This window comes from Gymnoscopelus microlampas (genome assembly GCF_963454915.1).
Source record: "Gymnoscopelus microlampas genome assembly, chromosome: 8".
Lineage (NCBI taxonomy): Eukaryota > Metazoa > Chordata > Actinopteri > Myctophiformes > Myctophidae > Gymnoscopelus > Gymnoscopelus microlampas.
Window position 1 is genome coordinate 44,004,446 of NC_139945.1, and position 25,224 is coordinate 44,029,669.

At 44.3% G+C, this 25,224-nt stretch overlaps 1 protein-coding gene across 1 annotated transcript in view; it reads left to right on the forward strand.

The window, feature by feature from the left end:
* robo1 (roundabout, axon guidance receptor, homolog 1) overlaps positions 1-25,224 on the forward strand; it is a 165,380-nt gene that overhangs the window by 136,875 nt on the left and 3,281 nt on the right. Inside the window, exons 15-26 of the mRNA XM_084065378.1 lie at positions 868-989; positions 3,087-3,258; positions 5,434-5,637; positions 10,361-10,387; positions 11,865-11,907; positions 13,560-13,714; positions 15,531-15,923; positions 16,753-16,869; positions 18,950-19,094; positions 19,412-19,645; positions 20,591-21,102; positions 21,216-21,377. Of these exons, the coding sequence (XP_083921504.1) occupies positions 868-989; positions 3,087-3,258; positions 5,434-5,637; positions 10,361-10,387; positions 11,865-11,907; positions 13,560-13,714; positions 15,531-15,923; positions 16,753-16,869; positions 18,950-19,094; positions 19,412-19,645; positions 20,591-21,102; positions 21,216-21,377 (2,286 nt within the window). The remainder of the gene's footprint in view (positions 1-867; positions 990-3,086; positions 3,259-5,433; positions 5,638-10,360; positions 10,388-11,864; positions 11,908-13,559; positions 13,715-15,530; positions 15,924-16,752; positions 16,870-18,949; positions 19,095-19,411; positions 19,646-20,590; positions 21,103-21,215; positions 21,378-25,224) is intronic.

The window sequence follows — 25,224 nt, forward strand, 5'->3', positions numbered from 1 at the left end:
TTATATGCACAGCATACATGTGTGTGAGAACAGCTGTTAACAGCAGGCGCTGGGTGGGCAAGATTATGTTATGTTAAAATGTGGTGTTTTCAACCATGCTAGGACGGATGTTCAGCTCTTTGAAAAGGGCCCCCGAAAGCCATGCAGACCATGACAAAAACCCAATACAACATTCCAATGAATACTGTGCTAATTTCTCATTGGGTGTGGTTTTGGGCGTCTTACGAGGTTTGTTCCCAGCCCAGTTCCTAATTTTTGATTCTGTACTCAACAGTCTCGTGGAATTCACGAGAATGTAACTAACGAGTGTTTATTAGTGTTTGTTTATGTGTGTGTATGAAGGGACACGCGGGGAGTGTTGTTTCATCTCTTCCCGCTTACTTCTCCTTCTTGCTCCCAATTTTGTCTGTAATTGTTTTCTGGTTCCAAACGTGATGGCTGTTCTCCCATGAGTGGGACAAAATGCCTGCTTTCATTACACTCAATCAGAGTGCGATTAAGATGGTTACATTGTGTTCATAATTAATTTAGTTTAATTACAGTAGGACTCATCGGGGTAGCATTATACACGCTACTATCATGGCCCCTACTTTATTTGAATAAACAGTAATTTCCCTTCATTTACCCTCAGTACATCTTTGTATGTACCTTTCTATTGCATTGAGACAGTTTTCTGACAAAAGCAGCCTAATTCTGAATATGAATGTGATTATCGTTCCTTTGTTCTCGCCTCAGCTTCAGTCTCACGTGGAGATGAAAGAACCACTACTGACGGCTGAGTGGGATGAGAGCAGACTGCGTACAGTGTGAAAATACCATGCGTCGTATGAAGGTGTGTTTTTTTTTTGTCTTTTGTCTGTCCTTTAGCTCCCAGCGCCCCCCCTCGGGATGTTACGGTGACGGAGAGTGGGGACAATGGGACTGCCGTTGTGGTCTCCTGGCAACCCCCTCCGGAGGAGGAGCAAAACGGGGTGGTCCAGGAATACAAGGTAAGGTCTGCCAGCAGCCCCGGTACCTCTGAGGTCTGAGATGCTTTACTGCAAAGGAGCACAAAGGAGTCGGCACAGAGCGCTGTGGGCTCAGAGCCCATGACAGAAAACACAGACAATGCATAGATACGGCGAGGCAATGCATTCTGGGTTGAGGCACACCTTTGTAGGCGCGTCAGTTCTGTACCTCTGTGTGAGGCTTAGAGAGGGGGAGACAATGAGATGAGCAGGGTAGCTGGAGGAAAATGTTGTGAACCACCGCCATCTGGTGGAGAGGGCCATCACATACATCTTTGTATTCATTTCACACAGTAATGTCTCTAGTAATATGTATTAATGGATTGCGCAGTCCCTCTAATATTGGTTATTATTTAAGCAGTCATTACACATGAAAAATAAATACAGCTACTCTAATGGTCAGCCATGCTTGGGCTAACTTCATGTGGAAACTATAATGCCCCATTGATAACATGTGCTATATGAATGCATAAATAATTCTCTCTATTATAAGTCTCTATTGATCATTAGAAACCAACCTTCTGAGTATGACGGTTGCAAGCAATTAAATACGTCATTTAGAAAAATACACTATAATGACAGAAGAGGAGCAAAAAATGAGTTGTTTTACTTCCAATCATTTCTATACTTTGATTATGTCGGTTGCCAACATTTAGTTGTATTTGACGAGCGAACAAAGTATAAATTAGGCCTGAGCTGCCCTAACCAGGCTTCAACTCACTCTCTTTGTGGAGTGACCTTACTTGTGGCAGCACTCTCCTCTCATGTATTATTCTGTGTATAATATATCCTACCGTTTTAATTGGAAAACTTTTTTTTTTACATAGGGAATGTATTTTAATGATGGGAGGTGCAATACAGTCTGTTTAAAAAGTTACGCCACTGTTCATTTTCCAGGTAAATGTTTTCTGGTGATGGGGGTTAAGAGTAATTTCATGGTTGTTAAGTCCAGGTCGAAAGCGTTCCTTGCTCATTACTGTGCCTGGTCCCTAGGGGCGCTTCCTCTCTCGCTGCAAGAGCCTCCAAGATGTTCAGAGCTTTGTAGCACTACCACACACATCCATGCACACTCCAGGCAACACACACACACGCACACGCACACAAACACACACACACACACACACACACACACACACACACACACACACACACACACACACACACACACACACACACACACACACACACACACACACACACATTGTGAAACTAGTTAAGTTAACCGGGGGGTGGAAGGTGGTGGGAGTAAAGAAAGCAGAGAGTGGCTGGTTCAGGATGTGGAGGTCTGCAGGCATCATGCTGCGGTGAATGTATAGTGCTCTTTGTGACCCTGGATTGAGTTAGATCAGCCCTTCCAGTGAGTGACCCCCCCCCCCCCTGTAATTGGGTTATGGAGGTGATTACGGATCCACGTTTGTTTTTCATGGGCTTACGGCTTCACTCTGACATGTTATGGCTACCCAGGGTAATACTGACCCTGTGTCGAACGCACCCTGACAAACAAAATGCACTGGTCTTTGTGTTTTCCTACCGGGATTACTCTGAGAGATGTAATGCAATACACACATTGTTGGTATGCAGTGGGTGAGTTACAGAGACCATTATGAAGACTCATATTTGAGTGTGTTGGGGAGGGTTTAATATTGACTGTATTTCCTCTCTAACAGAGTGGTAGCTACCAAACAATAGGTTGTCATTAACCACTTGAAACCTAGCATACCAATTACCGATCTACAAGCTTTTTTTGTGTAGAGGGGAAAAAAAGCACACAAAAGTACAAAGCCAACCCCACTCAACTCTGTATTAGTTCATTATAGACAGTATTAGTATAGATAGAGGGTTTAACCCCATTCCAAGTTTTTTCTTCAACTCACAAGGAGATAATGCCTGGAAAAGATATACTCACGACAGTGTCTAATCAAAAACACAGGAATTACATATGTACAGTATTGTAACATCCTGTAACTCTTTGTTGGCCTACTCCAGGTTATACACTTTCAGCAGTTGTTCCTGTCCAGCCTAGGTTGTCATGAAGGTACCATAACCCTTTATATCACACACACACTCTCTCTGTGGCAGATCTGGTGTTTGGGGAATGAGAGCAGGTACCACATCAACCGCACAGTGGACGGATCAACTTTCTCTGTGGTGATCCCAAGTTTAGCCCCGGGGATCCGCTACAGCGTGGAGGTAGCAGCCAGCACTGGTGCTGGCCCAGGGGTTAAGAGTGATGTCACCGTCTTCCAGCTTGGTGAGTAGAGTTTGCAGGGAGGATACAGTATAAATATATTTGAACTGACCTGCAGTATAGCCAGTACTAGTTTGAAATATGGTCTGTTTCAATACAGTGTGTGCCCTCTGCCAATCATTGCACCCTAGATTCCAATGGTAATAGTCTGACAAATATTATGGCTTTTGCAATTTGTACATGTTATAAAAGGACATGATCCACATTAGAATATTCTATTTTCGTTTCCTTGTTATAGTGAACAACGCATTCAATCCTGTTTGCCTCTGTGCCGTCATTAGAAATGGCTAAAACTGTAATTAAGATGATTACATTCCGGTTATCCACTATATCCTCCCTCATACTCATGGCATGATGAGCATGAATGACAGGAGGTTCTCATATTAATCTGCCTTAATGCTGTGTTCACCACACTGTCAGTGTACCCTGAAATGCCTTTCACCTTCAGTAGCTGGTATTGTGATCACAACAGTTACATGCAGTTCCTGCGTGCCTGAGTTGTTGAGCTGCCTGCCACGCCCTGCTCCGTTCTTCATTTGAAACAACAAAAGCAATAAGCTTAGCGCCCTGGGATTTCACATGCCATGTTATTAACGCGGGCCAATGCAGTAAGGGCTGCACGCATGTCAAATCCACTTTCTTTTTCTTTTTCAGATTTTTGCACTCTTTCAGGGCCAGGCTAGACAGACACATTTTCTGACATTTCAGCAATTATGTTCCACAAAAGCTTTCAGCAAGCTCACCGGGGAGGGAGATTGAAAGCATGTGAAATACCCGCGTGTGGCAGAGAGAGCAAGAGATCTGTCGGGTTTTAAATGTGTATTGAGTGGGCTGGGATGGGCATGAAGAAGCACATGCTGTGACTGATACAATTTCTCTCACTTGAAGAGTTCCTGCCGCGGTTTGTTGCCATGTTCCAACACTGGAGTGGAGCAGTGTGCCTCGGGGACCAGTGCTCCACTCAAATGCATTTGTCACACCGTGAGGCTTTGCTGTCTATACCTGTGCAGTCCTTGACTGCTTAGTCACATTAGCACACCACCTTTCGGCTTTCCCGGCACAGCTACAAAATGAGGAGCAACATAAAAACAAAAGCATAATCGGAGGGGAAATAAAAACAACCAAACAGACAGAGATAGAGAGAGACAGAGAAACTGTTCAGAAGCTAACAGCTTGTCTCTTATTAAAACTTTTTGTTTAGTTGCCTATGGCTAGAAAGGTCTTAAGATATAAATGTCTGCAATATGAAAAATGCATGAGAAACATAGGCAAAGACAACAAGAGTGTAAGTCAAACAATCCAGCAGAGACAGAACAGACAGACGAGAAGAAATTTGACCAGTGTTGCGGACCACTCAATCACAAAAGTTTTTAAAATTATTTTTAAAATAGCTGATCTACAAGCTCACAACACGTACATTTTTTAAATTAGTATTTTCACATACTGTATAATGACATGCCCAACATTGGGATGCCAGAGTTGAAGTGGTTAAAGTGTGTTTTACAGTTGAAACAGCTGAAAGACGTTCACACACTAGCTATAGGCTAGTCACAAATGTGCGTCAGTTTTCTAATTACTGTTTGTTTCTTTCTAAGGCTGATCTCATTGGGTTCAAGTAATATACCGGTCATTGGGAAACAAATGTTGCCTCTCAGCATTTGTCTGTTCAGGTTCATCAGACCTGTCAGGTGAAACTGCCCCTGCGTTGAATCTCTGGGTTCCTCGGTTGACTCTCTTTTGTCTGCTCAGCTGCCATTGTTAACTGGGATTTGCGATGAAAGCCTTTAAATATTGTAGAGAGACAGCTCCATCTCTGCAAAAAAACAGCCTCACACTCACATGCTGAGATGAAAGAGCCCTTTTGTGTGTCAGAAGAAAATAAAGTTCATATTTATACCCTCTGCTGAATACAGTTTCTTCAAAAAAATCAATAACCCCCTGTTTTTGGCTTTTTCATATGCTTTGAAGTTTTTGTATTTTGAATATCATGCTTCTCCCCCACCTGCCGGTTTCACTGTTGCCTCACACTTCTTTCTTCGTATTTCCCCTTTGTTGTGTAACTACTATTTTCTTCCCAACCCGGCCTTTCATTCTTCATCGTTTTTATTCATGCCTTCTTCTAATCCTTTCTTTACCTCACCCCCCGTCCCCCCGTCCCCTGTACCTGCTCCTCCACAGATGCGTCGGGGCGAATGACGGAAGGCATTGCGAACCCGCAGAACCCTCTGTCGCAGCAGATCTCAGATGTGGTCAAGCAGCCAGCCTTCATAGCAGGCATAGGAGCCGCTTGCTGGATCATCCTCATGGTCTTCAGCATTTGGCTGTACCGCCACCGCAAGAAGAGGAGTGGTCTCTCCAGCAGCTATGCAGGCATACGCAAGGGTTAGTAACACAATGGCATCAGCATCACACCGCACTTAAAGCTGCAATGTAGAAGATATTTAAGCAACAATGTGTTTTATCAATCTAAATAAAATAAGGAATTCAAAACGTATAGGATCATCCATCGACCCCTGATTGAAATACTGTACGTACATAATGAGATTCAGTTGTAGGGAATATACCTGTACGTACAATGGCGCTAGTATGAAAACAGTTATCTCTCACTGCCACTTGGGACCGCTAACATACGTATAAGCAAGCACAAACACTCTCCAGCGCATGATTTAACATGATTATGCAAGTAAGAAATTAGAAGGATACGTTGTATGGCAGTGAGATATACGAGTCAGTGAGAAAATGCAAGGTACAGTCAGTTATTAGCCTCATATTTGGCAACAGTCTGGGAATTATTTTCTGATTTGAAAACATTCTATTCCTTGCAACTAGTGCAACTCGCCTTGCAAGTCTGCTTTCACATACATTTGAGTCTTTCTAACAGAGACAAACAGAAAGCACCAACGTTAGAAAGATGTGACATTTTCATATTTCTGTCACACTGATCCTGGCAGGGTGTGAAGAGTATGTTTTACATTTAGTACATTTTGAGGTCCAACCACTCCCTTTTAGTTCTTCCACTCTGACGGCGTGGGGAAAGACAGAACATGTTGGCATCTGACATCTTTATCCCTCAAGTATTCTTGCTGTTCTGATAGCATGAGGCCTGCTTCATGTGCACTAAGTACTAAGCCAATCTCTTGCCAAAGAGATTTTACCATAGCATGGTTTGGAAGTCCAGCAATCACCTAGTGTGGTGCGTTTTACGCTCTACCTTTCCAATTGGCCACTGTATACAGTACCTGCTGTACCTTTACCTGACTTAAAGGCAGAGCAACAGATCATTTTAAATGCTGGATATTCAAATAATGTGAAAAACACTACTTATGAGTTATAATTTGGCATTGTCATGAACAAGAAATATGCTTTATAAATGTTGGAAAAAGGTGTTTGAAAAGCTACATTTGCCCCGCCCCCAACATTCAGTTGAGCAGTTTTGTGATGCCAGGTGTGGAAGACGTCCACCCTGGTAAACTCACCCTTAACTCCCTATAAACAAATACAAGGATACTTATCATCAATTTAATCTAACCTTTCACTGTAGAGAGGCTTCCAGAGCATTGCAAATATATCTGTATTTTAAATGCAAGACATTTACAGTGCTCATTTATAGGCCAATATTGTACCAAGTCCTGGCAATACAGTGTACAGCAGCAGCTTCCTACACTGGTGATGTCATCACTGTGCAGTTCCATTTTGCTACCAGTAGGGTTACATTTTCAAAACTTCTACTTTAGGTCATTTCCATATAATTACGGTATATGAAAAAAGAAACTCACATTGTTGTTTGGATTGATTGTTTGATTATGTATTGACAACAAAGCATATGCACAAAACATCTAATTGCACATTTTTGGTCAAAATGATTGACACAAAACGGACACAACTTTTACTGTGGAAGATTCTGTGGTATTTACGGTAGTTATTTTCCATAAGCAACTTTGGAAAATGAACTACCGTTGCTATATCCATCAATACTGTCTGGATACAAGAATGCTATCATGCTGGGTCTGGGATTACTACCAACTAGATGTAAATGTTCCAAGATAATATAGGTAGGTAACAAGTAACATAGATTGTTACCTGTCCATGAGAATTAGAGCAACCTGGGTGTCATTGATCAATCAAGAAATATGTATGTGTTTCAATGTTTTACTGTTTTTGGTAGTTTCTTGAACACACTGTTGTTGGCAGCAGGGTAGCCTAATAGGCATTTTTGAGAATGCTGGCTTTTTGGTAACGGCATCTGAACCACTACAGTGTTTCAGTCATGTCTATAAACTTGAACTATTGTGTGTCAATCATGTGGGCAACATGATTGACACACAATAGTTCAAGTTTATAGAGTTCCCCTGATTGGTGGTCGGGGGATACTGGGAGTGGCAAGATGTCGGAGAGCCCCAAATGTAGAGGCAAGGAATAACACAGAGGCTGTATTTTCTCTCACGCCATTTGAATTACTTATAGCGGGCAGAGTCTTATGACATTTTCACAATATTTCACTACAAGAATGCTGTGTAACACACCTTTAACATTTATTTATGTCCATGTGTTGTTTTGCTTAGATGACCTATGATAACCTATAATATTCAAGACACAGGGACATCAGGAAATCATGATTTTCTATCTATTAGGACGTTAACGACAGTGGATAACTCAATCGTTATATTTATGATGTCAGTGTCCCTGTGGGATGGGTTGATATGCTGGCACCATAAGCCATTTTCATTGAAAACGTCTGTCTTTGATGCCCAAAATAAAACAGTACCCACACTGAAGAGTTTGAACCGACGTGACTTTGAAACAGTGGTCAGTTACTGTGGAACCTGTGGCTACAGAACAGGACTTCTGAAGACTTTATGAGTACAGTCATGTGATGAGGCCAGGAGCCACAGGAGACTACTGTGTGTGAGGTTTCCTCTGTGGCTCCCTATGACTGTGTAGGTTTGGTGTTTCCTCACGTTAACTCACAAAGCCCTTCATGGGCACAGTAGGTTTGCTCCCCTGCCTCCTTCTCCTGCAGTCCCAAACCACAAGAGGCCATAGTCTTTGTTGGAACTGGTAACTAAGAATGTTTTGAGAGGAGGAGAAGAGTATAATTGCAACCACATGAAGCAACACTGCACTCAGGCCGAAGTAGGTTGAATTCGGAGGCAGTACAGGAATCTGTGTGTGTGTGTGTGTGTGTGTGTGTGTGTGTGTGTGTGTGTGTGTGTGTGTGTCTCTCAAGATTTTCCCGACCAAAATAAATTGCATTTGAATAGTTTATTCAAGGACACAATTCTAAAATGCTTTCCAGCAGTATTATTACCCGGTTTAGAAGTCGAACTCCATCTTGTATACCATGTCTCTGCTCTCTTTCTGCCCTTGGTTTCCTCTCTCTATGCTGAGCTATCTGAAATAAAGCAAGATGCATGTATACATGTATACGCCAGTGTTGTGTTCTAGTTTTTTTCTGAAGGTATACGCTACGATACGATGCGCGTGGTCGTGGGTATACGCTCTCGTGTTTTCAATGGATGAAATGGTTATTTGACTGTATACACTTCTTCCCAAAATAATCTGGACTGTGTACGGCGTATACAGCATCTGACGGTAGAACACACCACTGGTATACGCGTCAAAAAAGTTTCGTATTTATTTATTTTTTCAAGAAATAGCTCAAGCATAGCTAGTTAACTAAACACCCTAGCAACATAATGACTAACAGGCTCTGAGGAGAATAATATGGGGCGGCACTTTGTATGTATTTGTGTGTCTGTATGTGTCTTCCCGGAGCGTGTGTGACCATTGTTTCATTGCCAGGAGAATTCATCTAGCTAGCTACTGAGCATCTGTGACTCGTGTCAGAGTGGTAATTTGATTTATTTATTTCAATCACGTTAGCGTTTCTGACAGTGTCTTGCATACCAATTGTCAGTCTCTCTCCTGCTCAAATGCATACAGTACATCAAGCAGATAAAGCCATCCATGCGCTTAAATCTGTTACGCCTCTTTGATCTTCAAAAGAGAGAGATCCAAAATGATGAGATAATTGTGACATTTACGGGACATTTCCTGGTGCTGGCATTGAAAGACTTCTTTCCATAAATGAGAGGAAATGAGAAAGTTACAACTGTCTTGGCGGTCTCGTTCGGATCAGCGGGGATCGCGCCGCGATCATTGTTGTTTTGTCCTCCTGCGCATAGTGGGGAAAAGAAAAGCTGACCGCAATCTAGCTCTTGCCGGTTGCCGCCCGTGCGCGTGTGCACAAACAAGCTCGAGCGCGAACATTTTACGGGACTGCGCCCGCTCGCTTCACCACCCTTCAACTTCGAATAATCGACTGCCTCTCATTGAAAATGAATTAAATCAGCCACTCCCCGTCTGAAACGAGCCTTAGTTCTCAGGTGTTTAAATCAGAAGCCTTGTTGTTCTGGAAGTCAACTAAAACAACACACATTATGGCATTAGGCTGCGTGACAGTCAAACGTCTGCAATGCAATAGCATGCTGCATTGGTTGTGTGCTAATATACTGGTGCAGTATAGAATATTCTAAAGAGACCCACAGAAACACCCATAGATCCACACAGTGATTGTTACAGAAGCAAACCAATGTCATTTCACTTGTGTTTCATGTGAAGGCCCCCTGTGTATCTGCAGTGAGCAGTACAGCTGTGAGGGTGATGACATGTATGTAAGAGATAGCAAGGTCCCATTGGTGTGTGACCTCCTCCCAGCAGGCTTCTGATGGTCAGGGCCTGGATTGGAACCAGCAGTTGACCTGTGCTTACCTTAGTTGGGTTCCATGGCTGTGGGAAGGTTTCAAAGGCTAGAGGCCAGTGAATAGTTTGTGAGAATAGCTGGATTGAGGTGGAGGTGGAGAATCCAGCTGAACTTATTCTGATTTTGTGATGGTGTGGCACATGGCTGGGTTCCCCCTGTAATGGATATGTTTGTGTACTCTAACCTGAGTGCTGTGGCAGAGAGAAATAAGCTCAGTCGAGCACATTCCAGAAAGTTGAGACACATTGTTTACATGTTGGTGTACCGAGACACATTTAAATACTGGTGTGCCTAATTTGATATTCCTTTTGTTTTCTTCTCGGGCTGTGCTTGGATCAACAGTGCCATCCTTTACCTTCACGCCTACAGGTAAGCACTCTCAATTTCTCCACTCTGGCTCTGAAGGTTGGCTGTACAATTTACATCCATTTTCCCTACTACTATGATCTGTACTGCCACATTTATGGTGAGAGCCATTGCCATTGACTGGAGACAGGTTAGAAAGAGGCACTCAATTCAAAACTGCGGAATGTCAGAGAAGGAGCTAATCAAACATATTCCACCAAATGTTAGGGTCATGTCAGGCCGTGCTACTAAGATGCTATTAAAACTGGCACAAACTTGATCAAAGAGTTGCTGGCATCCACAGATCCACAGGGATTTAAAAGAATCATACCCCAGCACTGCAACACACCAATTAGATAGGAGAGGTAGAGAGGAGCTACGAGAAAATAAAGAGGTAGTCTGTGATTTGAGGTGACACGGCGTGAACATTGAAAGAAGGATGCTTTCTCTCTCTCTCCTTCTGTCTCATAGGGTTTCTCATGCATCTGGCTTTCTCTTTGTAGCTTAGAGATGTGTCAGGGCTGATGAGAGAGAGAGAGACAGAATGAGTGAAAGGTAGGGAGAGAGAGTTACGATTTTGTGGTCGGACTGACTAATCCTATCTGGGCTGAATCTATGTCTAAACTGAGAAGGTTTTGTTTGTCCCATCCGCCTGAAGGCTTGGAATCAACTCTTCTTGTATTTATACTGTTGCAATCCGCTGGAACACTTTCAGACATTTAGTCAGCTGGTAATTTGACTTTTGGATGAAGTCTTTTATGCTTGAGGTTATGGGTTCTGTCTCCGTAAGCACATAATCCCTCAACCAGCCTTGTCACCCGATGTAAAAACCACAATGTTACATTATGTCGATTTTGATCTACAAGCGTGTTGTAATTTCAACGGCATTACTGTGGGTTTTGCATTATTGAATTCCTGATAGGTTCTCTTGCTATCTGTGGAGACCCAGGCTGAGCTGCTTCTTCTAACTTCCTGTTTTGAAGGGGGGGGGGGGGGGGGCAGGCACAATGGACGCTCCCCCAGCCCCTGTTACACACAGTCCCAACTTTTCTCCTCTCAGGGAGGAGATTGTAATTAAAGTTGGGAGTTTATCTCTCCTTCACACACCGGCGGCTTAGACCTCCTTGAAAGAGCCCAACTTGTAATACACAGAGCCTCAAACCTGCTGAAGCTACGCCAGGCGAGCAAAGAGCGGTGCATCCCCGTCCTTTATAAGCTTCTTACGCTTCCACCCACTGTTGCTGTCTGTGACTCAGCCTAAGTTGTCATGTACTACTCACACGAATGCACACACATTGGATACATGGATACATGAACACATACATACATGCACATACATACGCACTAACGTCCTAAATCTGACCACAGTCACATTTTATGTGACTAACCGGGTCTTATACTTGGATGATGATGATAATGACGATGATTAATGTTGGTGTCGGCGGTGATGACAGCATAGCGTTGTGAGGAACTCACAGTGTCAATTTCTCTACTTCCACAGTGGCCTATCAGAGAGGTGGAGAAGCTGTCAGCAGTGCTGGGAGGTAAGAATTGATTGATTTGCTGAAATATACCACTGTATTATGAGAGGATAGTGAAATATCACAAATGTTTAGTACATTTGAATTACATTTAAGATTAATAACATTTTGGAAATTTAGTGAAAATTGTTTTTAAAATGGTGCGGTGCCGAATCGATGCCGTGATGATCAGAAAGTGTAATTGTCCCAAAAGAACACTAGGGGGAGTGCTGTGACTTCTTCTTAAGCAAACAGTCAATGCAGTGGGGGAGAAGGAGCACAAAGTATGTTGTGATACCAACACGAACAAAGCACCATCTATTCAGCCAACAACCCATCCTCATCCCAAATGGAGGAGAGCCGTGTCCAGCCACAAGGCTGTGCCATAGCATCACTGGAAAACGTGAATAGAGACGCACACACCCAGATAATAGTGATGGTGATACAGTAGCATCCTTTTACGTTATTGAGGGATGGTGCATTTTGTCAGACAGACTGCTATCCTGGTGACTTGGCAGAGGCTGCATGAATTTGTTTAACATTTTCATCTGTGGGAAGATTTTTTTACATTCAGACAAATTAGTGGAATATTTGTTTCATTGCCCTGGCCTGTATAGTGTTTCAAATATACATCACATGTATGTGCATGGGATGAGGTTGTGTTGTGCCTACATGCATACTGTATATTGTTATGCTGTGTTGAGCCACCAGCTATGAATCTATACAGCCAGCTTATTATCCTGTTATGTGATTGAATCACACATGCAGCATTGCTCTGCCCAAAGACAATGGCCATTCAATACAAACACACAACTGTCTGGGTGATTGAGCAGCTATTGTGAGATTGTATTTGGCGCCACAAGACAAATGTGTTCATTACTCAAAATGAATCATACAACTGAAACCAATAATTAATAAGCCATGTCAATGTAAATGGAGGGGGAGGGGTTCTATGTTAATTCAATGTTGGAATATGTAAAGTACAGTATACTGTACAACAAGACAAGTCCTATTAAGAAGGATTGAAAAAAGAGTAGCCTACTGTATGAGCCCTTTGCATCACATACTGTACATCATGGATCTCACCTCCATCTCACCTCCATGGCTCAAGTTTCACCTCTTCGTGCACAAAGCTACAGTACTTTTCAAGAAGATACCAATGTTCTTTGACACTATGGAATGTAATGGGGGAACATTTGTGGTTCACTGGCTGCTGAGGATGTGCATTTGGCAACATTGGTGATTTCTATCTAGCTGTCTAATCCAAGCGGATCACTAATGCTCACGAGGGGAAAGTGTCATCGGCTGTGGGCAAGTCAAGCGCACACAATCTATTTAGCTGGGCTTCTCCCTAATGTGCACCCTGGGCAAGTGGAACGGGTGATGTGAAAAAGAGAGAGACAGCAAAAGATGAAAAATATATCTTATTTATATCTACATCCAAATCTAAAGATATCTATGTAAAATGTGGGGGATATTTCTTATTTGTAATCCTACTACATACTGTAAGCATGCTGAGTTTATAAATAGAAGCCAGGGCTTGTGTTCACCTAGTCAATATTATTGCATTACTGCTCTGTTTAGTTTTGTGCTGTGTTTCGGTTCACTGAATCCAGTTCCCATTGGCTGGCTTGGTCCCATGCTATTGTTAACCATTTTGGTCTCCTTCTCTGTAGGCCTGGATTGCTGAATATTGGGGAGTCTGCCACTCAGCCCTGGCTGGCTGACACGTGGCCCAACTCCTGCTCCAACCACAACGACTGCAGCATCAACTGCTGCACTGCCGGCAACGGCAACAGTGACAGCAACCTGGCGACATACAGCCGTCCAGGTGAGTGTTCGGACCAACATAGCCCGTCACCATTAAGTGCCATGCAGTCCTTACGAGAATATTCCCACAAGACAGATGCAGATAAGGAACAGAGGAACTTGCAGAGAGCTGCAGTGCAAAAGCAAGTAAGATGTTATATCTGGGTTAGGTCCCTGGAGAGTTGTTCCCTGTGTTTCTCTTTTCATTGGGGATCCGTATGAAGAAGAAAGAACGTGGAGAAATATTAGGATTAAGAGTGCCTGTACGGCTCGCACACTTGATTTATTTGAGGTTAAAGTGGAGCTGTTTTAGGCAGGAAATAGAAGGAGTACACTGGAAGGAGCTTATGGCTTTACTCTGTTGCTAATCGAATTGCTTTGCTGATTTCCATACTGTTGTTATAGCCGGTAATGTAATTTCCCCTAAGTGCTCAGTTATTTAAGAAATGTGGAGCGAGCATAGAGGTCAGGGCTGGACTGCAGACTGTGGCCAGAACTGAAGAGAGAGAGAGAGTTGGAGAGAGATGGGGAGAGCTAGAGAGAAAGAGAGAGAGAGAGGGAGAGTGATGGAGAGAGAGAGATGTGCACCTGAAAACGCAGAAGAAAGGAAGGGCAGAATGATTGAGGAAGAAACTGAAATGTCAGAAGAGAGAGAATGAAAGTGTGTTGTGGTGTCATACAGTACAGTATAGAAAGCAGAGAGACGGGTGGTAACAGAAGGAGAGAGAGAGAGAGAGAGAGTGATGGTAAACCACCAGCTGGCCTTTTAGTTTAGTCAGCACTACTGCATCTTTCACTAACAAGGGCATACTGTACATAATGCACACATACAGTACATGTGTATGCATGGATAGACACACAGTGTTGACCTATCTAAAAACAGAGAAAAGCAAAGAGAGATACATTTGTTTTGGTATACTTAATGTGCAAAGTTGTGTACGTGTTGGGACTCACATTGTCAATTCTAGGTAGACTGTTTGCACAAGTTGCCCAATGAACATCAGAATAAGGGACACTCTGAGTTGTTTTAGAAGGGATAACATGTCGAAAGCCACCCCCGCACATTGCATGACCCCCCCATAACAAACCCCTAGTGTATGAGGCGCTTGCTTTGTGTGTGTGTGCCAACCCTAAACTCTGTGAACATTAACAGGATCACTGACTAGGATAGGAGTTAATGTCCCTTCATCTCAGCCATAGGGGCCCTCTGACACGTCCACCTTTGAAGTGTTTAGCTATCCCACACTCTGCTGAAATGTGAGGCGTGCTCGGCGAGCGAGCAGTGTGTGCACCTATGGCTGTCCTTGGTATTTACCGCAAGGCTGACTCTCAGATCTGTGGGAGGATTTGAATATTTTATGAGCCAGGGAAAATTGGATCTGTCAGCGGAGCTGTGCTTTTACCGCGCGCCTCATCGCAGGCCTTTGATACAGACACGTCCCTCTGTCCCTCTCGATGAGCAAAAGCCGACCCGCTGTCAGATGGAGGAAGAACAGAGATGATGTTCCGTCTTCGACCACGTTGAGTCATGGAGTGAGACTTGGCTGATATAGAGACCCAGAGCAGAAATGTGTAATAGCTCTCCCGTCACTCATGTAAAGCAGATTGCCATTTGGCAGTTAAAAAGTGAGCGTTTGAACTTAAATCGTTTTCTTTTGTAAAGTAGACAAGAAGGAATACATTAATTCGTTGTGAATTTAAAAACAAAAACGCTCACCTTTCTCTTGTAACTTCCATAAGGGGCAATGGACCTTCCATTGTCTCAAACACTGCTACTAAGATGTTCAGCACTAGAAGCCTGGCCAATGTTACTAAACAACCCTCCCCATGTTCTCCAGCCGACTGCATCGCAAATTATAACAACCAGATGGAGAACAAGCAGACAAACCTGATGGTGCCAGAGTCCGGCGTCTACGGAGACGTCGACTTGTCCAACAAGATCAACGAGATGAAGACGTTCAACAGCCCCAATTTGAAGGACGGACGGTTTGTCGGGCCGGGGGGGCAGCCGACACCCTACGCCACCACCCAGCTCATCCAGTCCTCCATCATGGGCAACAACATGAACACGGACAGAGGCACTGGAGGCAGTGGAGGCGGGGGTATAGGGGGCGGAGGGGAGGTGAACGAGAAGCATTGCTGGAAGCCCACCCCGGCCCAGCAGCAGAAACAGCAGGACATGGGCTCCCAGCTCCAGTACAACATAATGGAGCAGAACAAGCTTAACAAGGGTGAGTGGAAACCCAGAGGCCACGGTGCCAGAGCCATGATCTTCCTCTACACGATCCATCCCCTTTTTTCCTCACTCTTGCAGCATCACTGTGGATCTCCATGGAGGGGAATGTTCATATTTCATTTGGTTCTCTCGTTGTCTTTTATAGTATATCCATTATCACTTTCTTTCTCTCTTTTTCATCTTTGTTAGTGTTTTGGGGTTCCTGCAACACTTCTCTTTTTTTCTATGTACCTTCTGGGTTGTGTTTGTATGATGAAGGCAGGTGTGAGGGATTATCTCTGCTGTCAAAGATCTAAAGGAAAGAAAAACATTGTTCAGTGCAATGTGCTTTGAATGAAACTATCATCACATTTTGTGTGTGTGTGTGTGTGTGTGTGTGTGTGTGTGTGTGTGTGTGTGTGTGTGTGTGTGTGTGTGTGTGTGTGTGTGTGTGTGTGTGTGTGTGTGTGTGTGTGTGTGTGTGTGTGTGTGTGTGTGTGTGTGTGTGTGTGTGTGTGTGTGTGTGTGTGTGTGGATTTTGCATGTCTCATCACTAGCACTCATGAAAACCAGGAGCCATGACCTGCATGCATCTTGTCTTGAATGACAGTGTTCCTAAGCAGTGAACTTATATTTCACATTGTCATTGTAAAATAATCTTAAACTGTTTATTTGGCTCATAGATTTGGGTGCATTCTGTATTTTCCCCACTCCTTCTTCATCTTCTTCATTCTATCTACTGTCCAACAACGTCTCCTGTTCCCAAAGTCCTTCAAGGTGTTGTGTGAAATCCGCCCGGTGTCAAATTAAGCTAACCATACATTCCTGTTCTCTCCAACTATCAGACCGCTACAGAGGAGGTGACAGCCCTATGCCAGCCACCATCCCCTACAACCAGGCCCACGACAGCCACACGGGGGGCTCTTACAACAGTTCTGACCGTGGCAGCAGCAGTACTTCCGGTAAGAATGGGAGGGGCAAATATATATAATATAATAATATATCCGAAAAGAGTGGTAGCAGCCATCATACCTAACAAAATCAATATTTACTCAATATCTCCGCGAACTGCCAGCTCTCCTAATGGGTTGAGGTACTTTAATGTTCATTTGGTGTTCTGTTGTGTTTCACTATTCGACTACCCAAGCCTTCTTATTGCTGCGAACCACTTAATCACATTCATTGCCTCGAAGCTCAATTTCAAAAATCCCACTTTTCCACAAAAGCAATAAATCACTTTGAGATGCTAATAATGCATGATGTTTTAAAATGGTAATTTGATTAATTTCCATGTCAGTCTATCTTGAAGAGAAATGGAAAATTAGATGCCTTCAGAAAGTGGAAAATTGCTAAATAAAAGGAGGGGGGAAACGACAACAACAACACCAATGACGGAACAAAGACATGAGAAGCATGCAAGCCATGAAAATGTTCATGTGCATCAGCATCCCTAGAATTTTTTGTTTTTCTTTCCCATATCACTTTGTATTTTGTATTCAATTTGCTTTATGACTATATCATTTAAATGTTTGTCCTTGCTTAACTTGTGATACAGTCATTAATTGACATCATTTTTTATTCTGTCTGGGGAGTATAATTTCAACAGAGCTCCGATGTGTGTAGACAAGGACAAATGATAACACCTTGCAGACAGCATGCAACACTGCCACCTTAATGCCAGGGATCCATTCTGATATTGCGTTTGATGTGTGAGTCATTAAACAGGAGCCTTTAAAGTGCCTTACAGCCCATTGGCTCGCAATTCTAATGCTTTGGCATTAATTGGCCCCCTTTCTCTTTATTTCTACCCCTACATTTTCTCTTGGCACTGGTTAACATTGTGTTGAAAGATTACTGTGTTTTTGATGGCATCCATGCCATTAATTACAAATTCATACGTACAGAACCATGTATACATTTTTAGCACACGCATAAAGACACAGCTTCCATTAGCACATATCTCACTCTGAGATATGTGCACACAAACACACATGCACCAACAGATGATCCCTTTTATCAGTATATGCCCATATATGGGCATTCTGATATGCCCATATATGGAGATCTCTTTATCTGTCAGTCCTTGTCCCTTTTATGCCCATATATGGAGATCCCTGATGTCATCAGCATATGCCCATATTTGGGCATGCCCCTTTTTGTGCCCATATATGGAGCTGAGTGATTTGTTTGCGCTTGATGCCATGACGACTCATTGAGGTTAGACAATACACTCCATATTTGGGCGTAGCTGCATTGGGAATTCCTTACATGATTATGGCTGAGTCTTTGTGACATGAGTGTGACGATGTGGTGCCCGCACGGCCGCCGGTCCTCCCTTAAGCCAATTTTGATATAGGATGGTTGGTTCCATTTGTACACTCTCAGAGTTAATGGACATGAGCACTGAGGGTTTTTCAGTGTATTGAGTGAGGGGTAGCATCTTGTGGCTGAACTAGTTTTTGAGCGGTGTAGCCGCTCCTATAAGTGGGTTTTGGACCGTCGTGAAAAGACTGTCGTGAAAATGTGTCTTTCGCTGTACTGTGATTGGCTGACTCTATTCACACCCTTTGCTCAGTACTGTGATTGGCTAGCGAGACGCATGATGAAATTAATAACCTATAAATATCACCACGTACTTCAAAAAAAGTTATTTTTTTAAAAGTGAGCTTCCATCACTGTGACGACCACAGTTGTTTTTAAATAACACCGCTCACTTCACACTGGGTGTGATTTTTGAGCGGTGTAGCCGCTCCTATAAGTGGGCTTGGGACCCATCCGTGGCGAAAGTTTTTCTTGCCGTTGTGAAAATTTGTCTTTCGCTGTACTGTGATTGGCTGATTGGTGTTCAGACCCTTTGCTCAGTACTGTGATTGGCTAGCGAGACGCATGATGAAATTAATAACTCATAAATAGCACCACTCACTTGAAAAAAAAAACTTTTTTTTTTAAGTGAGCTTCCATCACTGTGATGACCACAGTTGTTTTTAAATAGCACCGCTCACTTCACACTGGGTGTGATTTTTTTTCTTCTTTTCTGAGCAGGGAGTCAGGGACAGAAGAAGGGAGTGCGCACCCCTAAACTACCCAAACAGAGCACAATGAACTGGGCTGACCTACTACCCCCTCCCCCTGCCAACCCACCCCCATGTCGGACCACAGAAGAGTACTCTTTGTCCATGGATGAGAGGTGAGATATGTGCACACGCACACACGCACACACGCACACGCACACACACACACACACACACACACACACACACACACACACACACACACACACACACACACACACGCGCACAGCTTTTTAATATTATTCCACTCTCCTTACAATATTTTCCCTTTCATTCATTGCGGGCATCCGCCCCAAGGGTTTAAATACATTAATACTAGATGCACGTCAAACCTTGACAGGAAGACGACATGAATATTTAGTATGTTATTTCTCTGTTTTCCAGTGAGCGATATGAAAGTACTGTAACATGCCTTGTTTCTCCATGTGGACAGCTACGACCCAGACATGCAGTGTCCCATGCCCCCCTCCCGCATGTACCTGCAGCCAGACGAGCTGGAGGAGGAGGAGGAGGAGATGGAGAGGGGGCCCACCCCGCCCGTCCGCGGAGCGGCGTCCTCCCCCGCCGCCGTGTCCTACAGTCACCAGTCCACAGCCACCCTCACGCCCTCGCCGCAGGAGGAGATGCAGCCCATGCTGCAGGACACGTCCGACAGCCACGAGCGCAGGTGTGCACAGCTCACCTGTGATTTAGTGATTTAGTGAACCCATTCAGTCCGGGATACGCATCTGTTGTCATTTTAGATTTCTTTGGCTATTCAAAAATGGCAGATATACAAACTCAAGATATACAAGCTTGTAGATCTGCTATTTTTGGAAAATCGTGAAAATGTGTGCAAATCTTTGAATATGTATTTTTAAAGCGAACATTTGTCATTTGTCAAATGTAAATTTTGACAAATGTCTTCTAAATCCGAACAGTTTTCTGAGAAACTATTGTTGCTATATCAGTGGAGCTCAAACTTTTTCTTGTCTAGGACCCATCAAAATATGTTGTTCCAGGGACCCCTAGAATCAAAGATTTTAGTTAAAAATGTTGTTTAAAAAATATATATGTATTAAAAGATTTGGACAAATGTTCAAGATTTTTCTAAAATAGACAACGTATAAAATAATGGCTACAGCTAAAATCTAAAATGACACGGATGCGCTCCCGGATTTAATGGGTTAATATAAGCTACATAATGTACAAATGTGATTTTTTTTGAGGATGCATAAGAGTTTGGCCGTGTGGTGGCTCACCTGGTAGAGCACATACTATTAAGGATCAGTCATTGTTCAACCGGGTTCGAATCTGATCTGTGGCCCTTTGCTGGATGTCCTTCCCCATCTCTCTCTATAAAGGCTTAAGAATTATTTGTATTGCATGCAATACAGAAATGCCTCTGATGAAGGCCGAGACGTTTTGCCTGGCCTGAGGCACTGTCCCTGTCCCTTTCTGAGGTTGAGACCTACCATATATCTTTGGATGTTAAGGCTCTTGTGACAAAAATGCATTTCTTCTGTGATCCCCTGCAACAGTGACAGCCAAAGCATGCAATGAAAAGGTGTTATATATTTTGTGTATATTAAATGAATATCGTGTCAAATTGATGGGATGCTCTTTTCCACAGGCGCCACGGCGTGAGCCCCCCACCTCCACCCAGACCGCTGTCTCCCTCACACACATACGGCTACATCTCCAGCCCCATGGCCCTGGACACAGACGGCATGGAGGAGGAGGAGGAGGAGATGCTGGAGGAAGAGGAGGAGGAAGGCGATGAGACCGACGCGGAGGTGGCCAAAGTGCACCACCACCACCACCACCACACCCACCCCCACGCCCACCCCACTCACCCCCAGATGCACCCGCGGAGGCTGCTGCTGCGGGGGCTCGAGCAGACGCCGGCGTCCAGCGTGGGCGACCTGGAGAGCTCGGTCACAGGCTCCATGATCAATGGCTGGGGCTCCGCCTCCGAGGAGGACAACGTCTCGTCGGGGAGGTCCAGCGCCGTCAGCTCGTCGGACGGATCCTTCTTCACGGACGCCGACTTCGCCCAGGCTGTCGCCGCAGCTGCAGAGTATGCAGGCCTCAAAGTGGCCAAGTATCCCAACACACAGGGCCAGGAGATGGCTGGACCCATGGGTAAGGAGTGGGACTTGCCACTTGCGTTATAAATTATACCTCGCAATCTCCTCTCAAGAACAGTTATTGGTGAAGTAAGCTTGCATTTGAAACTGTGTTTCTTTTTTTTTCAGCGCGAAAGTACCCAATGAATGCTTCAGGCCACCGACCAGGCAGCCCGGTGTCTACAGACAGTAACATGAGCACGGCGGTCATACAAAAAAGGCCTCCTAAGAAGCAAAAACAACATCCTGTAGGCCCCCCAGGGAACCAGAGACGTGAAGCCTACAATGAGGGTACACTTATTTTTTATCAGTAATCTACATTACTACTGACACAATTGCATGGGTCCATAGACAGTGTCAGTGCAGTTCTATGTGGTGGACAATTATTCAGCGGAATGTAGTAGGGCTTTTCCAATCTGTATACTCTAAATTAGAAACATGGATACACATTTGTCCCTCTCTGGTAGATTTCCATCTTGGACCATCAATAAACTATCGTTTACATATTTGTTGTTGACAGGCTACAACATGGAAGAATCAATAACTTATAACTTGCAGTGCTAGCAGGTAGCATAACTACATACTTGGCTGTACCCTGAAGCCAGATGGGCAGCAATGTACATCTATGGCTCACCCTTTAGTAGCACCATGCGCTGTCCACAAATGACTGAGTATGTCTGTGTCGTAAGCCAGAGTTTTAATCATCTTCCCCTCGTGTGTGCATGCGTGGCATCACTTCTAATCTGCGGTGGTGCTGAGCAGGCGTGTGGTGGGCTAGGGGCCAGGGGCATGGCGCAGCAAAGGGGGGGCTGTCTCAGGGGAGCTCTGCCCAGCCAGGCTCTGCTGACACTGGGCTGTCTCTCCACTCCAGCCACTAATGAAATTGATCCAGGTGCTCTGGCTCATATTGAAGTGCCACCCGCTACTTTGCGGGAGATGAGCATAAACAAAACACCGGGGGGCGACATTGTACAATAGAGAAAAGGTTTAGTGTTGTGGGTTAAGCAAACAATGTGTAGGTTTATCAGCATGAGTCTATATTTGTATACAATTCTAAAGCCACTCCTTTTTTCCTTTGTGTTTGAGGTTTTGTAAAGCTTTTTTCATTGAGTGTGTGTGTATGTTTATTGCGAACGCGGAAGCCTCCGCCCAAGTGGAGCATACTATGAAACTCGGCTCGGCTTGTGTCTCTCTCTGTCTGTCTGTCTGTGTGCAGCCGCGCCCCCATGTCACTCACGCTCTCATTGGCTGCCCCCATGTGACTCACGCTCTCATTGCCTGCATGCACTACAGTGTGGCTGAAATTCGCCTGTGCCCCTGGGTGTCTAATTACACTCCTCTGAGAAAAATATAGCAGCGACAGTCAAAAATAACACATCTACAAGCATCTACACAAGTTCATCTATTGGGATATCTAAGAATTCCATGTCATTTGTGCATATTTCAGGCCGGATGGCAAGTAATTGCTCATTCCTTTCTATTCTTCTTATTGTTATTTTCGAGCTGCGTTCGCTTCCAGCGTTCGCGCGTCTTACTTGTATATATGTGTGTGTGTGTGTGTGTGTGTGTGTGTGTGTGTGTGCGTGCGTGCGTGCGTGCGTGCGTGCGTGCGTGCGTGCGTGCGTGCGCGCGCGCGTGTGTGTGTGTGTGTCATGCACGTTGTGCAATCCATGGTGCTGGCTCCCCTCTTAGTGTCAGGTGTCCTTGTGAGTTGGAAGCACTTGACAGGAGATTTAATATCCAGCTCACTGGGAGCCAGACCAGCTATATCACTGCAGAAAAATCCTACACCCCCCCCACCACCGTCCCCTGTCCACCCTCCTCTCACCGTCATCCTTCCCTCCTGCTTCTCTCCCATCCGCTGCCCCTCCCTTTGAAGTGATCTCTCCATCCCTCTCCATTCTGTCCTCCAGCTCTCTGCTTGTCCTCCATCTTTGTTTGCAGAGAGAGGGGATGGACGGAGGCTCTCCAGCCCTGTCTCTCCAACCGTCCGTCCTCCTGCTGATTGCATTTGATCTGAATGGATTGTTTTTCATTTGGAGGATATTGCCTCTGTCTGTCTGCCCAACCCCCATCCTAGCCACAGCTACACCCGTGTGTGGTCAGGTGGTCAGGAGGTGACGGGTGAGGCACGGTAATTTACAGGAATGTAAAGCGAGGCAGAATTTAAAAAAAAAAAGGAAAGCCATTGACCCTATACAAATGCCCAGACACAATTTATCCCCTTTATTCATATCCTCATGTAAATGATTGTTCAGTTCCCTCCTCCACCCCCTGATTTACTCCTTATGAAGTCCTTCCACGTGGAGGTCAGAGTAAAACTACCCAACACAGGCATAAATACACATAAATACCAGCAGTTAAGAGGGCAATAAAATGGAAGCGAGACAAGTGGAGCCAGCTTAGGAAGCATGCCCTCACTCCCACCTGCTATCTCCCCTTACCCCTTTTTGACCTACTCATTTCACACTTGTTTGGAGACACCCAGGTTATATTTCCTTCCCCACATGAGTCACATGCATCTCTAATGTCTTTGTCTGCCTCTGTGCCTGCTGATTCCTTTAAAAACTAGAAAGCACTCAGCAGACGGCTGAACTCTGCCAAGGCAGCACTATTTAGGGGGAAAAAGAAGGGAAAGAAAGGTTATGTGTAGGGTTTCGTTTTTGTCGTTATTGAAGAATGAATGTGACTCGGATCTCTTACTTTGATTAAGTCATGTACTTTGAAAAGCAAAATCATACGATCAATCATAAAAATCATAATGTCATATACGTTATCATGTGATACTGGGTGATGTCATGTTACATTTCAAAACCAACAGCGTCGCCTCTTATCAGTTTGCTTCCTCTCAAGCTCAGGAATGCAGCATGGTTAGATATACATTTTTATCTAGCAACAATCAGACTTCTGAATAACAGCTAAGCCTGTCACCTTTGCTCAAACTAAACTGTCTTAATATCGATGCTCCTTTTATACATTCATCTTATGACTCGTAATCCTTTTTTTAAAATAGCTATATTTTCCTTTGTTTTTTTAAGTTTCTTAATTATTTTTTTTAACACTGACGAGCCTGCACAAATGAAGAAAAAATAATTTTGCCCACTTTTATTTGTGAATGTGATGTGACAATAAAGATTGATTCTGATGGTTAGCCGAGGCAAAGCTGAGAATATGAACCATTAAACATGTAATATTGTCTTCCTCATGGCATGTGGCTTTTGTCCAGAACAGCTGGTTGAGAATTCACACATTACCGCATGAGATATTTTATTCACAGACAAACAGGGAGTCATGGACGTAAACATAACCTCCTTGTCAAAGGTAACGAATCACGAAAATCTGTATATGCGGCGTACTGTAGCAGTCGGCAGTCTGACAGTCAGTCAGAGCCCCTGATACACCCTCCCTGGCAGCACCGGAGATGCTATACAGACTCAAACTCTGTCCTTTCCTATATTTCCTCATAAATCTGACTGTTGTTCACTCCTCCCCTGTAGTGTGCTATATCTCACAGACAGTGGCATTGATCGACTCAAAGCAGGACCCAGGAGGCAGCAGTGATATTAAAAAACTGCAGACGCCCCTCTGCCGGATGATATTGACTGGCCCATTTTGTATTCAGGAGGGGTGGATGAAGGTGGATGATAATCAGGAAGGTGTATTAAAGCTACTAGTTTGTAGCCCAATGCCAAGACACAGAGCCCCATCACACGCCCCTTTTAGCCCTGAGCATGTAAAACGCGAATAAACTCTTTTGATTCCGCTAAAAGTCTTTGCTGGTCTGACACATGTTGAAAATGTTTACGGTGGACCTCAGGATGCTGGGTGTGAACGGCAGTGCTCGCTATGATCATTAACTTTCCAATCCGGTGTTGATTACGGTGCCAGGCCACCGACAACGGCATCATTCACGTTGCGAGCTGATTAGAAGATGAGGAGCCATCGATCGCAGTCATTCGAAGGAAAGACCAGGCTTTTCTCTCCGTGCATTCTGTTTAGACGGCTGTGTGAAGTGTGTGAGTGCTCTGGCGGCCCGATGCTTGGCCTCATATGAATAATGGCTCAAGGACAGGCAGCATTGATTCATCGACGGGGGAAGTGGAGCGGGTCACGGAGCCAGCTGCTGACCGTCACGCTC